Source organism: Narcine bancroftii, chromosome 5 (genome assembly GCF_036971445.1).
Source record: "Narcine bancroftii isolate sNarBan1 chromosome 5, sNarBan1.hap1, whole genome shotgun sequence".
In the NCBI taxonomy this organism is placed as follows: Eukaryota; Metazoa; Chordata; class Chondrichthyes; order Torpediniformes; family Narcinidae; genus Narcine; species Narcine bancroftii.
This window is the reverse complement of record NC_091473.1, coordinates 16579250-16594684: the sequence shown is the minus strand read 5'-3', so window position 1 is coordinate 16594684 and position 15435 is coordinate 16579250. Positions and strand designations below refer to the sequence as shown.

Genomic DNA, 15435 nt, shown 5'->3' with positions numbered 1-15435 from the left:
TGCCCCCCTCCGAGAATTCCTGATCCGGCGGGGTCCGCAACTATGGACGCTGGTTTAATAATGGAGTGGCGCGGTTCGCCACATAACCCCTCCCCCCCCACCCAGAACCGGAGTTCAGAGGTAACACTGCAGTCTTGCCTGCCGTCAATGTCCATAACAAATGTGGAGCCAGTATTCCATACCACCTTGAAAGGACTTTCATTATGGCTGTTGCAATGGCATTCTGTGTGCATCCTTGCATAGGAATACATAAAGGCAGTCTTTGAATTCAGATGGAATGTATGAAGTCGTAGACCCATGCCGGGTGGCTGGGATAGGCACCAGTGTACCCATCTTCCCCCTTAAGTAGGTGAGTACCGAAGTGGGAGATTCCTGCTGCTGGAATGAAATCCACTGGGACTGTTAGGGGGGGGGGGGGGTGGGGAGGGGCTCCATACCCCAATTTTGCAGAGGACATAGCTAGATCTTCCTTCGGTGTGGTACGGATACCTAAAAGTACCCAAGGCAGTTTATCTATTAAATCTGGTCCCTTAAGATGTGCCATGAGAGCTATTTTCATATGACTGTGAAACTGTTCCACAAAGCCATTGAACTGAGGATGATAGGCTGTAAACCAATATAATTTCATGCCCAGCAAGTATGCAATTGTGGACCATGACCTGGGCATAAACTGAGCTCCTCTGTCAGAGGACATATGCATGGGTAGTCCAAAACGCGCTATCCAATTGTCGATGAGGGCTCTCGCACAAGCGGAGGTGTCAGAGAGCAGGATAACCTCTGGCCATCTCGTGAATCTGTATACTATTGTGAAGAGGTGAGTTGCGCTCTTGGATGGGGGGAACGGGCCGACGATATCCATGTGGATGTGATGAAACCTGTAGTGGGGCTTTGATGTGGCACTAAACTTTGGAGATCTGGCACTGGATGCACATCCTTGCCCAAGTGCTGCCTTGCTTGCGCAGCCCGTGCCACGTGAATTTGCCCACCACGAGCCTTGTCATTCTTATCAAAGGGTGAGCCAAACTGTGTATGGTGTCAAACACCTGACATTGCCACACAGCAGGTACAATGGGCCTCGGTTGGCCTGTGGATACATCACAAAGTAGGGAGGCATTTGCTGAACCAAAATGTACGTCCTCCAATTTCAGTCCTGATGTGGCAGTTGGATACGTGGCCAACTCTTCATCTTCCCGCTGAGCTGCTGTCAAAGCCATGTAGTCTATACCGAGAGCAGGCGAATGGAGGGAAGCAATGTTGGTGCAGGATAACGTGTCGGAGATTAGATTATTCTCGGCGATGTGTTTTATTGTAGTTGTAAATGCTGAAATGTAGGAAAGTTGTCATTGTTGTCGTGCTGACCATGGATCTGGCATTCTTGGTAAAGGTCATCAGCTTGTGATCTGAGTAGACCGTGAGCTCCCTGTCAAAAGCACTATTATTGCTCTGGTGGTCTCAAATAACGACTAAAGAAAGCTAGGGTGTTTCCAGATGTCGTTGATGATCTTGCCTACTGCAGAGTCTATTGCATCTACCATCAGAGCCGTTGGCTCTGAATATATGACACTTTATAATTACATACCTCCCTGATGGATCTGTTATTTCCATCAGTAGATGGAATGAGGCAATGAGAGGAGATCTTATAGAAACATAGAATTATGAAGGATATGGATAGGATAGATGTAGGAAGGTTTTTTGAGCTGGCTGGGGAAACTAAAACGAGAGGACACAGTCTCAAGATTCGGGGAGTAGATTTAGGACAGAGATGAGGAAAAATAGTTTTTCCCAGAGAGTAGTGAATGTTTGGAATTCTCTAACCAGGGAAGTGGTTGAAGCTGCTTCATTAAACATATTTAAAATTCGGTTAGATAAATATTTACATGATAGAGGAATTAGGGGATATGGGGAGAAGGCAGGTAGGTGGAGTTAGGTCATAAATTAGATCAGCCATGATCGTATTGAATGGCGCAGCAGGCCTATTCCTGTTCCTACTTCCTATGTTCTATAACCCTCCTGTGCACAAGCATAGTGGCTCTCGACAGCACTCCTTTGATGGTCTCAAATGAAGCTGCGGCCTCGTCATTCCATTTCTATTCCTTGGGTTGTCCAGATAAGAGTTTGAAAAGTGACTGCTTAACTTTGGCTGCAGCTGGCACAAAATGATGGTAAAAGTTAATCATGCCCACAAACTCCAGCAGGCCTTTAGTGGTAAATCACCTTGGAAAGTAGTGGAACTGGTTCATTTGGGGTTAAGGTGTTATTGGGTATGGGGATTGTTGGAGTATTTAATGTTTTAAATGTTTTGTCATACATTGAGTTTAAAAAGAGGTTGGAGGTGGTGAGGAGGCGGAAAAGAGGTGTAAACAAGATACAAGATGGCCACTATATGACTATAAACATTAATGGAATACATAACCAAATTAAAAGGAAGAGGCTACTAAATTTACTGAAAAAAGAAAAAATTAAATATAGCATTTGTGCAGGAAACACATCTAACCAAAGTGGAACATAGCAAATTGAAGAGAAACTGGGTAGGACACGTAGCGGCAGCATCATATAATTCAAAAGCTAGAGGTGTAGCCATATTAGTTAACAAAAATGTACAAATCAAGATAGAGGAGGAAATAACAGATCCATCAGGGAGGTATGTAATTATAAAGTGTCATATATTCAGAATTTTGGAATTTTCTCAATATATATATGCACCTAATGATGAGGATCAAAAGTTTATGCAAGATATTTTTTTGAAGATTGTAGATACACAAGGAAATATATTGATAGGAGGGGATTTTAACCTTAATTTGCATCCAATGTTGGATAAAACTGGACAAAAGACTAGCAAAGAGAATAAAGTAGCCAAATTTATGGTTAAATCAATGCAGGAAATGAAACTTAAAGATATATAGAGGAGACAGCACCCAAAAGAGAAGGAATATTCATATTACTCGAGTAGACATAAAACATACTCAGTTTATGCCCAGGTTTTTGTTGTCGGCTCATATTCAAGGGAGAGTTAGGAAAACTGAGTATAAAGCTAGACTACTTTCAGATCATTCACCGCTGCTATTAGCAATAAAACTGGAGGACATCCCACCAAGAACATATAGATGGAGGTTAAAAGGCAGGAATTTAGAGAGTTTATTGAATGCCAAATTAAAACATATTTTGAAATAAACACAGAATCGGTTAAGGATAAATTTATACTATGGGACGCAATGAAAGCCTTCATTAGAGGGCAGATAATAAGTTATGTAATTAAGGTGAATAAGAAACACAGTCGGGAAATAGAGCAGCTGGAAAGGGAGATGGCAAGTACAGAAAAGGAACTAGTGAAAAGGGATGATATAAAGAAAAGGAGAGAATTGGCGGACAAAAACAAAATGAAACATTACAAACGTACACGGTGGAGAAGAACATAATGAAAATAAAGCAAAAGTATTACGAATTGGGAGAAAAAACACACAAAATATTGGCCTGCCAACATAAAACAGAGCAAGCTAAAAGAATTGTATTGGCATCAAGGAAAAAGGACAAACAAATCACATATAACCCAACAGAGATTAATGAAAACTTTAAGGAATTTTATAAACAATTATATCAAACTGAGAATGAGGGGAAAGATGACAAAATAGAAGAGTTTTTAGCTAAAATTGAACTGCCAAAATTGCAAATAGAGGATCAAAACAAACTGATAAAACCATTTGAAATAGAGGAAGTACAGGATATATTAAAGATGCTGCCGAACAATAAAACAGCAGGAGAGGATTGATTTCCAGTGGAGTTTCATAATACATTTAGAGAGTTATTAATTCTTCCTCTCCTGGAAGTAATGAATCAGGTAGAAGAAACACAAAACTTACCAGACTCATGTAAGACAGCAATAATTACAGTAATACCAAAGATGGAGAAGGATCCATTAACATCAGCATCATATATACCAATATCCCTACTGAACTCAGATTATAAGATGATAGCAAACAGATTGGCTGGCTGTGTACCAAAAATAGTAAAACAAGATCAAACTGGATTTATCAAGAAAAGACGAACAATGTCTGTAAACTTATTAATTTAATTCATGCAGCTCAAGGAAGTAAAAAATCAATGGTGGCAGTTGCCTTAGACGCAGGAAAAGCCTTTGACAGGGTAGAGTGGAACTACTTATTTAAAGTATTACAGAAGTTCAATATGCCAGAAAAATATATTAACTGGATTAGAGCATTATATGATGGACCGTTGGCAAAGGTAGTAGTAAATGGATATGTATCAAACCATTTCAAATTAAGTAGATCAACTAGGCAGGGATATCCATTAACCCCCTCATTGTTCACCTGAGCAATAGAACCATTGGCAGAGCTGATAAGAAAAGAAAAGGGATAAAAATAAAGGAAAAGGAGTATAAAATCAGTTTATTTGCAGATGACATCATAGTATATCTAACAGAACCAGAGACATTAATAAAAGAACTACATAAGAAATTGAAGGAATATGGAGAAATATCAGGGTATAAGGTCAACGCAAATAAAAGTGAAATGATGCCAATGAGTAATGCGGATTATACAGAACTTAAAAAAGAATCACCATTTAAATGGCAAACACAAGCAATCTGATACTTAGATATCAGGTTAGACAATAATTTAAGACACTTGTACAAACTAAATTATCAGCCATTAATAAAAAAAATTACAGGAAGATTTAGAACATTGGAAGGAATTACCACTAACGTTGATAGGGAGGATGAACTGCATTAAAATGAATGTGTTCCAAGGATACAATACGTATTTCAATCATTACCAATTCCCTTAACAGAGAAATTCTTTGTTGAACTAAAGAGAATAATAAGGAAATTCTTGTGGAAAGGGGGGAAACCGAGGGTAGCACTAGATAAATTAACAGAGAGATATAACCAAGGTGGTTTGCAGTTACTAAACTTCAGAAATTATTACGGAGCCGCACAATTAAGGTATTTATCAATTCCCTTAACAGAGAAATTCTTTGTTGAACAAAAGAGAATAATAAGGAAATTCTTGTGGAAAGGGGGAAAACTGAGGGTAGCACTAGATAAATTAACAGAGAGGTATAACCAAGGTGGTTTGCAGTTACCAAACTTCAGAAATTATTACAGAGCCGCACAATTAAGGTATTTATCAGATTTTTACCAGACAAGAGAAAAAGCAGACTGGACTAAGATAGAACTAGATAAAATAGGAGAGAAGGTACCAGAACATATACTTTATAAATGGGATGAAAAGTTGGTGCATTATAACAGCTCACCAGTATTGTATCATTTATTTAATATAAGGAAGAAGATACACATAGAAAGGAAAAAAATGAATTACCAAATACCAAAAATGTTATTGATGCAAAATCCACTAATCCCTTTTACAATAGATAACCTTTCCTTTAGAGAATGAGAGAGAAAAAGAATCAAGAGAATAGAAAATTGTTTTTTGGGAAACCATTTGAACAGTTGAAAGACAAATATGGAATAACTCACGGTACAATGTTTGCGCACCATCAACTGAAAGCTTATTTAAAGGATAAATTGGGAAACAGATTGAGATTACCAGAAGGAAACAGCTTTGAATATGTGATTACAGATACAATGATAATTAAAAGATTTATAACAAACATGTACATTAAGCTGCAAGGTAAGGAAAATTATGAAATAAGCTATAAACCCAAGCAAAAGTGGGAAAAGGACTTAAATATAAAGATAAAGAATGAAACATGGGAAAAGTTATGTTCTAGAACTATGAAGAATACAATAAGCACAAGGTTACACATGATACAATGTAATTGATTACACAGATTATATATCACTTCTCAAAAATTAAAAGAATGGGATTCAACAGCATCGGATAGATGTTTTCGCTGTAAAAATGAAATGGGAACATCAATACATGCAATTTGGACATGTACAAAAGTGAATACGTTTTGGGAAGATCTAAATCAGATATTAAATAAAATCACAAAAAACAACATACCAAAAAATCCAGAAATCTTTCTTTAAAGTAACATAAGAGGTAAGGAATTAGGCCTCAAATTGGATAAAGCACAAAAAAGATTCATTATGATAGCCTTAGCAGTAGCAAAAAAAATGTATAATGCCAACTTGGAAAATAGAAGAGAGCCTGAGAATACAGCAATGGTACATGGAAATGAATAAATGTATTCCATTCAAAAAAATAACATATAATTTAAAAAATAAAGTTGCATTGTTTGAACAAATTTGGGAACCATACGTGGAACATAACAGAAAGGGCTTGCCTCGGACCGCCTTCTCCTAAAATGATAAGAAGACAAAAACAATTAGATTTAGTGTATGAAAGTAGATGACACATTTTTCTTGTTTGTTTTTCCCTTGTGTGAAGATGTTGTTTTATGGTTTTATTGTCTGTATATGTTTAATATTTATTGGTTTTGGAGGGTGGTGGGAAGGGGGGGAGGGAGGGAACGGGGGAGAAAAGGGGGAAAATGTCATTGTGTATATTTAATGAGAAACGTTTGTACGTATTTTGGTTGATATGGTTCACAGAGTGATGAATAAAAAATTTTTTAAAAAGTAATGGAACCACTCCATGCTGACTGATGCAGTGGACGAGGAAATCGATTGATGTGAGGCCAAACTGGCATTTGGCCAGGTTGATTGCTAACTCATGGTCATCTAGCCACTGACAAGTTGAAGGAGATGGGCCCAGTGCTGCTGTTGCAAGAGGCTGGTGATAAGGTCGTTATCCAAATAAACGAATATGAAATGCAAGCCCCAGGTAACTGTGTCCATTAGGCATTGAAATGTCTGGGGTGTGCTTTTTAAACTTAAGGCATATGGACAAATTCAAATAGCCCAAATTAAAACAGGTAATCAAGACAGTCTTAGGAATGTCATCCAGCTGAACTGGGATCTGATGGTATCCGCGCACCAGCTTGATTTTGGAGAAACTCTCAGAGCCATGAAGGATCGCAGAGAAATCCTGTATATGGGGAACCGGGTAGCGATCTGCCTCAGTGATGTTGTTCAGAAGGCGATATTCACCACAAGGTCTTCACTCTCCAGGCGCCTTAGATACCATATGCAGTGGTGATGCCCAAGGGCTGTCAGAGTGCCAAACAATCTCCATTTCCTCCATGTGTCAGAATTTGTCTTTAGCCAACTGCAATTTATCTGGAGGTAGCCTGCATGCTCATTCGTGCATGCTGGAGACATCCATGAGTCTTAATGTGGTGCTGTACTCCATGCTTCGGTTGGGCCATTGAGAACTGTGTAGTAATAATGCTGGGGATTTCCGTTAGGATTCTGGTGTATTCATTGTCCGAAAACATCACAAAATTGAGGTGAGGTAATGCCGTGGGGTGCAAGGCGAGGGACTTTTGTCTTCTAATTAACCAGGCACCGACCTTTGAGATCTACTTGAAGGGAGTGTGCTCACAGAAAATCAGTTCCCAGGTGTGGCTGTGATACATCAGCAATGGTGAAGGACTAGCTGAACCACAACAAGCTGAAATTGAGTGGAATTGTCTGTGACCCACATGTCCAGATGCTGCTGTTGTTTGTGACTGTGAGAGAAGGGCCCTTTCCTGAATATGTAACTGGGCTGGAGGAGGGAAACACTCTAACCTCCACTCCAGTATCGACCAAGAACCAACGGCCTGAATGGCAATCCCAGAGGAAATGGAGGTTGTTCTTGTAGCTGGCTTTCGTGGCCACTACTGTCATCGTATTTCCTGTATGCGCGCAGTGCAGCAGCGACAGTCTACAGCTCCCCATCTCTGATGGTAATAGCACCAATGCTCTCTATCTGTGCTGCGTCTGGTTGAGTCTGACACCACACTGCTATTCAGAGTGGGCACAGTTCATGCCCTTTGCTGAGGCAACGCTACGCGCCCAAGCAAAGGTCTACCATGCTGGTTAGCGTGCCACAACTCATCAGCATGGGCTATTAAATGATAGGAGTCATTAAAGTCTTGTCTGCAAGCAGCCAATGGATGTCTTATTGGCATTTGCTAGAGAAAAGGTTCCTCAAAAAGCAGATAGAGCTTGTGTCTGTCCATGAACACCAGCATCTTGTTCATTAGGAGCATCTCGTTCGTTCGGAAAGAGTGCAGTTGCCCAGGCTGTCCATGTGGAGAAGTCATGCTGCCTTGTTGTGTAGGGAAAGGCCAAAATTATGTATGAGCAAGATTTTGGTGGTTTCATACCTATTGTTGACTGGAGGCTGATGTAAGAAATCAACATTATGCCCCCGCGGTGTCTTGATCCAACGACATAGTAGTACTTTGTTGCATCAGCGGTAACCTGGCATAGATGGAACTGGGTTGCAACCTGCTTGAACCAGACCTGTGGCTGCGAGGTCCAAAATACTGGAGGTTTGAGCCGAATGGCATTCTGCAGATTAGTGAGCCCCAAAATGTCATTGGACCAATGTAACGAGTGGTGCAGTAAATAAAGCACAACAGAAGTTGTCTGTGAGCTGAAGCATCAGAACTGTTTAATGGAATCTTCGCAACAGTTTAAATAATTACAGTTGGTGCGCTATCACAATCACCCGACCCCTGAAGTCATGTGCCTCCCAGAGTTCTTTGTGCCCCCCCGGCCACCAGGAACTCCTGGTCCTGTGGTGGCCTAGGGACACTGGTTTGCTGATGGAGTGGTGCGGTTTGCCACAATAGATATATATAAATCTACATCTATCTTGAAAATGGAAAATTTTGATATGTATATTTATGGGGGAAAAAACAAAAATAAAATATTTAAAATAATTGAGTAACATGATGTGTTGTCCATGAAACCTGCAGAATGTTTGACCAGAGAGCATTTGGGGGCAATGTGAGGGTGCACTTTTTGCCTGACACAGAACTAACAAGTTGGTTGGTAGAAATAATGGATTTTTAATAAGAAAACAAGCAATAAAATGCCCTCCCACCCATATCCAGACAGCTCTTCTCCCTATCACTTCTCAGCTTTTTTTCTCTTCTGCCTTCCTATCCATATCTTCCAACCAAGCAACATTAACATAAACTTCTCCAGTTTCCCTTAGCCCCCTTCCCTATGTCTCTCTTTTCCTATTCCTCTGTCTCTTTTCCTCCAACTCTCCATCCCCTACCTCTCCATTCAGAACACCTCCCCATTACTTCTCAGGCTTTTCTCTTTTACCCTCCCACCTATCTCTTGACTTCTGGCCTGTGCTCCACCACTTGCCCCTTTTTCCTTCCTCCCTGCACCTTTTTATTCAGGCACCTGGATGCTTTTTGCTCATACTTTGATAAAGGTTTCAAGTGCAATGGTTCATCCCCAGCGGCAGCATGACAGAGGACTCTGATCTATGAGCTGTTCCAGGGGATGCACAGAGAGTGATGGAAAGCCTTCAACTGGGTGAAAAATGCACTTTGATCTGCCTGAAACCTTTTAGTGTTTCAGTGCATGGAGATGCCGGCCCGGAAATGCTGATGACTGGCACATTCCAGGCTATAGGAGTACGTGCTGAGGGACACACTGAGTCTTGATGTAGCCAACGTGAGGGTGCTGTGGGGAAGGACCACAGCCTAGAGTACTCCCAATACTGAGCATTGAGGGGCTGAGACTGAGGGGAAATCCCTCGATCATTGAGGGGGAGAAACCAGAAGGGGCTACACTGGTGGTAACGGTATATTTAGAGAACAAATGTAACAATGTATATTGATGGAAATATATAGATATGACTGATATTATGGATGTAAAAAGATTTTGAATGGTTTTCTTTTTTGTCAATAATGTATTGTAATTTATATTTTTGGTTTAAAATAATCATTACCATTTGCTTTCTATGGATGCTACATGGCCTGCTGAGATTCTTGAGCACTTTTGTTTTTTCCACGACAATCACGGTGTCTACAGATTTTCCTGTTTAACTGATTAAAATTGTGTTCTGTTTTCAGCAAGAAGAATTGAAAAGAAGTTAGCTTCATGGATGGGCCTCCTTTCAGACAGATCAGCAAAGGTCAATGTTGTGAGCTGAAGGAATTAACAAAGAAAAATGAATTGGTGAATGCTGGAAACACCAACTCTTCGCTGATTGAAGCTGGGTCTATTTTTCAGACTTTGGATCTTAAAATATCCCAAGGATATTATCCTGAACTTCCTGACGGATGGAAAAGATTAGTGAAAGAAAGACAGACTGGGAAGTCAGCAGGAAAATCTGATGTTTACCTCCTAAGGTGAAAAGAATTCTCATTTTTAATCAACTCGTAGACTTAGCCATTATTTTACATAAACATGGTAAGTAAAATGCAAGATGGAGTCGGATAGCACAGAAATAAGCTATTTGGCCAACCAACCTGCTCCTGCTTTAGACCCGTATACCTCTACACCTTTCCGATCCAAGTACCTTTTCAACATTGTATTTTTGTCTGCCTTTACCGCCACCAATTTGCAGCTACCTGAGAGTTCATTGGTGTTTCACAAAGATACAAGTATTTCCAGTGGATAGCCTGGGATTGGTTATGTCATCAGGAGGAAGATAGTTGGAAAATTGGAGTAAAGCCAGGAGCATCCCATTCAAAGGTGAAAGCAGAAATCTGTTTGCTGTCACTACCAAGAAAATCCACTTTATTGCTCTGGTGAATGTGTGGTTGATAATGTCATGAAATAAATGTGCTGTATAAGTGTAATAGAGTTGATATGTTGGATACTTTGAAACAATTATTATTATAACTATTAAATAAAGGTAGAGTAGACTTTTAAACAGTTGCTGTGACTGTACTAAGAAATAACCATTAGTCAAGAAAACCCCCAGACAGGTTAGCTGCAACTAACAACATTCCAGACAACAATCCATTATCACCTCATCCATAAAGCCATCTCTGTACACAATAGTGCTATTACCTGCCATTACACATAATGAACTATTTAAATACAGCCCATTCATAATCGGGTTTTCCTGCCCAAATACAGCTGATGGCACTACAAGCTCATCAAATAGAATGCAGAAATGTCAAAAGCCTGTAGAATGACCATTGGTGCTGATGGGTCTACAGAGACTTTGTTTCAAGTATTTCTTCTTTCTTCTTTGGCTTGGCTTCGCGGATGAAGATTTATGGAGGGGGTAAAATGTCCACGTCAGCTGCAGGCTCGTTGGTGGCTGACAAGTCCGATGCGGGACAGGCAGACACGGTTGCAGCGGTTGCAGGGGAAAATTGGTTGGTTGGGGTTGGGTGTTGGGTTTTTCCTCCTTTGCCTTTTGTCAGTGAGGTGGGCTCTGCGGTCTTCTTCAAAGGAGGTTGCTGCCCGCCAAACTGTGATGCGCCAAGATGCACGGTTTGAGGCGATATCAGCCCACTGGCGGTGGTCAATGTGGCAGGCACCAAGAGATTTCTTTAGGCAGTCCTTGTACCTTTTCTTTGGTGCACCTCTGTCACGGTGGCCAGTGGAGAGCTCGCCATATAACACGATCTTGGGAAGGCGATGGTCCTCCATTCTGGAAACGTGACCCACCCAGCGCAGCTGGATCTTCAGCAGCGTGGACTCGATGCTGTCGACCTCTGCCATCTCGAGTACTTCGACGTTAGGGATGAAAGCGCTCCAATGAATGTTGAGGATGGAGCGGAGACAACGCTGGTGGAAGCGTTCTAGGAGCCGTAGGTGATGCCGGTAGAGGACCCATGATTTGGAGCCAAACAGGAGTGTGGGTATGACAACGGCTCTGTATACCTCAAGTATTTAGAATTCAGCTAAATAACTTTGTTAAACTTTGTTTAGCTTTAACCTTGTTAAAGATAATGAATATGAAGATTGCTGGGGAAGCAACCATTTACATGTGTTAAGAGCCAGGCTAACAGTTCTGCACTGTCTTAAAGGACATATTAAACTACCTTCATAATATATACCACAAATTCATATCTTGTAATTATATCATGTACATATAGAAAGCCAATCGATGATAACCATTTTCCTGCCGTTAGAAATGAGCAAATAATGGCTGTAGCACCTCAGCCTGTAACAATACTCTGAAGGAAATAGTTACCTAATCATATGCAGTAAAAATGCTTTAAATATTGTACTCTGTAACCTTGTACTTTGAATGAGGTTCAACAGTTTTAAGGAGGTGACCTTGTCTACCCAACCCTATATTACTACTCATTCCCACTGGCATGATTGTGACTAATAAATTCTGTGTGTTGTACTTTGTGGTTTGGTTGTACTTCTTGTACCTTGACAGGGTTAAACTTTCACAAATGAAGAACTTTAAAGAACTGATGGATAGTAAGGAGAGTCCTGGGTCACAGAATGGTGTTGGTCATGTGATAAATTGGGCAGATCATTGGAAAATGGGATATAATCCTCGTCGTTGCAAGGTGATCTAGTTGGAGTGGTTGAGTAAGGGTAGAATTTACATCAAGATTGGTAGGTCCCAATGCTTTAGATGTGGTGAAGATGTAGGAACTTTTTTGCATTTAATTTGGTCTTGTCCTAAGGTAAGACCTTTTTGGGTGAATTTATGGATTTTTTTCAGAACAAGTTAATGGTGTTGTATTTCTGCAAAATCCAGATTTATTTTTATTAGGAAATATTGAAGGAACAATATTAAATTAAAACTGTCAATATATCAATTGGAATTTGTTAAAGTTGCAATTGCAATGGCAAGGAAATGTATTGCAATTACTTGGAAATTTGAGACACATTTGGGTATGGGAAGATGGAATGCAGAAATTCAAAGTTGTATTCCTTTGGAAAAAATGACATAATTTGAGAAATAAATGCGCTACATTTTTTACAAATTTGGTGCCCGTATACTCAAATATTAGGTTTAAATTTGTAACGCTGTGCTTACTGTACTTCTGGACCTGTGAGAATCTCCTCTGAATAGTATTAAAGTATTCTGTTTAAATATGTGTGTTGGACAGCAATCTTCTGTGCAATCCTGAAAGTTTCTCTTTCTTTTATTTTATGTAACTATATTGTATCTTTTATAGATTAATATTTTGAGGTGGGGAGGTTTGGTGGGATAGGACTTGGGATATATAGTCAGGTATGTTGTTTCTAGTGTGTTTTCTTTTGCAATTTGTATTAATCTTTGACTACTACATGTATGAAGAAAGTTTTAAATAAAATAGTTTAAAAAAAAAAATGGGTAGGTCCCTAAAACGTATTGAAGAACAGAGATATCTTGGTGTGCACATCCATAGATTGCAAAAGGTGAACAGCACACAGGAGGATGAGGTGATGAAGAAGAGGATGCTGGCATTTATTAGCCAGAACTTGGAGGATGTGGTCCCACTTTGCTACACAGCTGCAGTATTGTGTCCAGTCTGGTGACTACATTATGGAAAGGATGTGAATGCACCAGAGGGTGCAGAGCATGTTCCAATGTTCAGCTGCAAAGAAAGACTGAATGTGCTGGGTTTATTTTCCCTGGAGTAGGGGAGGCTGAAGGAGAGCTTGATAGAGATTTACAAAATGATTAGGGTCATGGATTGGGCAGATAGTGCAAAACTTCACTCCATAATGGAAAACATTTAAAACCAGGGGGACATAGATTTAAGGTGGGGAGTTAGAGGGGATACGAGGAAATGTTTTTATTTCCCCACTGAGAGGGTTGTTACCACCTGAAACATACTGCTTGGGGATGGTCGAGGCAAGTAGTCTCAGATCATTTAAGAAATTTCCAAGTGAGCATTTAAAATATATATTTGTGTAATAGTCAACTTTTGTGGACCAATTCTTAGGGTAAAATTTAGGTGGGTCATCTATTACACACATACTACTTTTGACCGTGGTAAGTACCTGAGACATTGGGAGCTCAGGTGGGTGGGCAGGCAGCCAGTTGTGAATGATAAGTCCGCATCTGGGACATCAGGAAGTTAGATGGCCGGACAGTCTGGTCCCAGGTGAGAGTCCATGGTCAGGGTGTTGGGAGCTCCAGTTAGTGGGCAGCCATGGCCAAATTTTACATGCAATATATGGAAAATACTTGATTTTTTGGGGCCAAAAATAGGGGGGTTGCCTTTTACATGCTATCGACTATTACACAAATATATACGGTAATTGCCAAAACATGGCAGACAACAAGTGAATGGCAAGGGCTGAAGGATCTGTTCCTGTACTGTTTTATCTTCTCCAGGATCGATGCATTAAAAAATAGTAAGATGCCATTCAGCCCTTCAAGCCTGCTCTGCCATTCAGTGTGATTGTGGCTGCTCCATCATTTCTACATTATATATCTAATCTTTTAATACAGCATGGTAGAAGCCCCTTCCGGTCCTTGAAACCGTGCTACGATGTAAATCTACCAACTCTGTTTTGGAGAGTAGAAGGAAACCAAAGTGCCCTGGGAAAACCCATGCAATTCATGGGGAGAATGTTGTAAACTTCTTACAGACATCTGCAGATTCAAACTAGGGTTTGATAGGTGCTGTAATATTGTCGCGCTAAGCTAACCTTACTTACTACAATTAGTCTAACATGGGAATCACAACGGTACTCTGTTGTTCAGCTGTAATCCATAGATTGCATTGTTCCACAGCCATCACCTTCCTATTGAAGAATGGATGCACATTGGAGTACCTGTATATGCAACCTAGTCTCGGAGTCAGGTATCCTAAAGATATTACAATAGAGGCACAGTGGTTGGGAAAGTGTTTCTGTGCTTTCTCTTCTCTCATCTCTATATCATGTTTCACCGTTTTGGTTACTGTGCTATACTAAAGATGTTGTCAAGCTGGAGCGGATGCAGGGGAAACTGACGAGGATGTTGCCGGGTGAGGTTGAGCAGGCAAGGGCTCCATTCCTTGGACTGCAGGAGGACGAGGGGCAATCTCATGGATGTGTACAAAATCATGAGAGGAATAGATTGGGAGATCGCACTGAGTCTTTTGGCCAGACTCTACTTGCATTTAAGGTGAGGGGGAGAAGAGATTTAACAAGAACCTGACGGGTAACTTTTACACAGAGTGGTGGGTGCATTGACGTAGGTATAAGTGTGATATTTAAGACAAAATGAATAGATATGTGAATAGGATGGGTTTAAAGGGATATGGATAGAATCTGGACAAATGAGAATAGTATAGATGAGATATTTTTAGTTGGGGCATGGTCAAGTTGGGCTGAAGGGCTTGTTTCCATGCTATGTAAATCTGACTATTGCATGAAGTGTGTTTCATAGAATACGAAGCCAGGATAACTGGATACAAACTCTGGCCCTAAAATTGCACCATTATTATTTCTTTATTTCAACATTTTACCAAATTTAGGTTGCTTAAATTGAATTATAGTTTAGCTTCTACCTGAATCTTTTGTGAAAATACTGCATTAATTTTTTTTTAATTAAGAAATGATATTTTTCTTTCCTGATCTGTGGTCTGTTCAATCTTTATCTGATGCTTGAAAGCAAGAAAATGTAAGGAAAGATGACTTCCAACAAAGGTTGCTCTGTTCTTGGGGGTGTTCATCAATGTCATAAGCTAGTT

At 40.2% G+C, this 15435-nt stretch overlaps 1 protein-coding gene across 2 annotated transcripts in view; it reads left to right on the top strand.

Moving 5' to 3' along the window:
* The window catches only part of mbd4 (methyl-CpG binding domain protein 4), a 70035-nt gene that overhangs the window by 14695 nt on the left and 39905 nt on the right, over nt 1–15435 (top strand). For both annotated transcript variants that reach the window (XM_069936894.1, XM_069936895.1), the window contains exon 3: nt 9910–10188. In XM_069936894.1, coding sequence (XP_069792995.1) covers nt 9938–10188 — 251 coding nt within the window. In that variant the 5' untranslated portion in view covers nt 9910–9937. The remainder of the gene's footprint in view (nt 1–9909; nt 10189–15435) is intronic.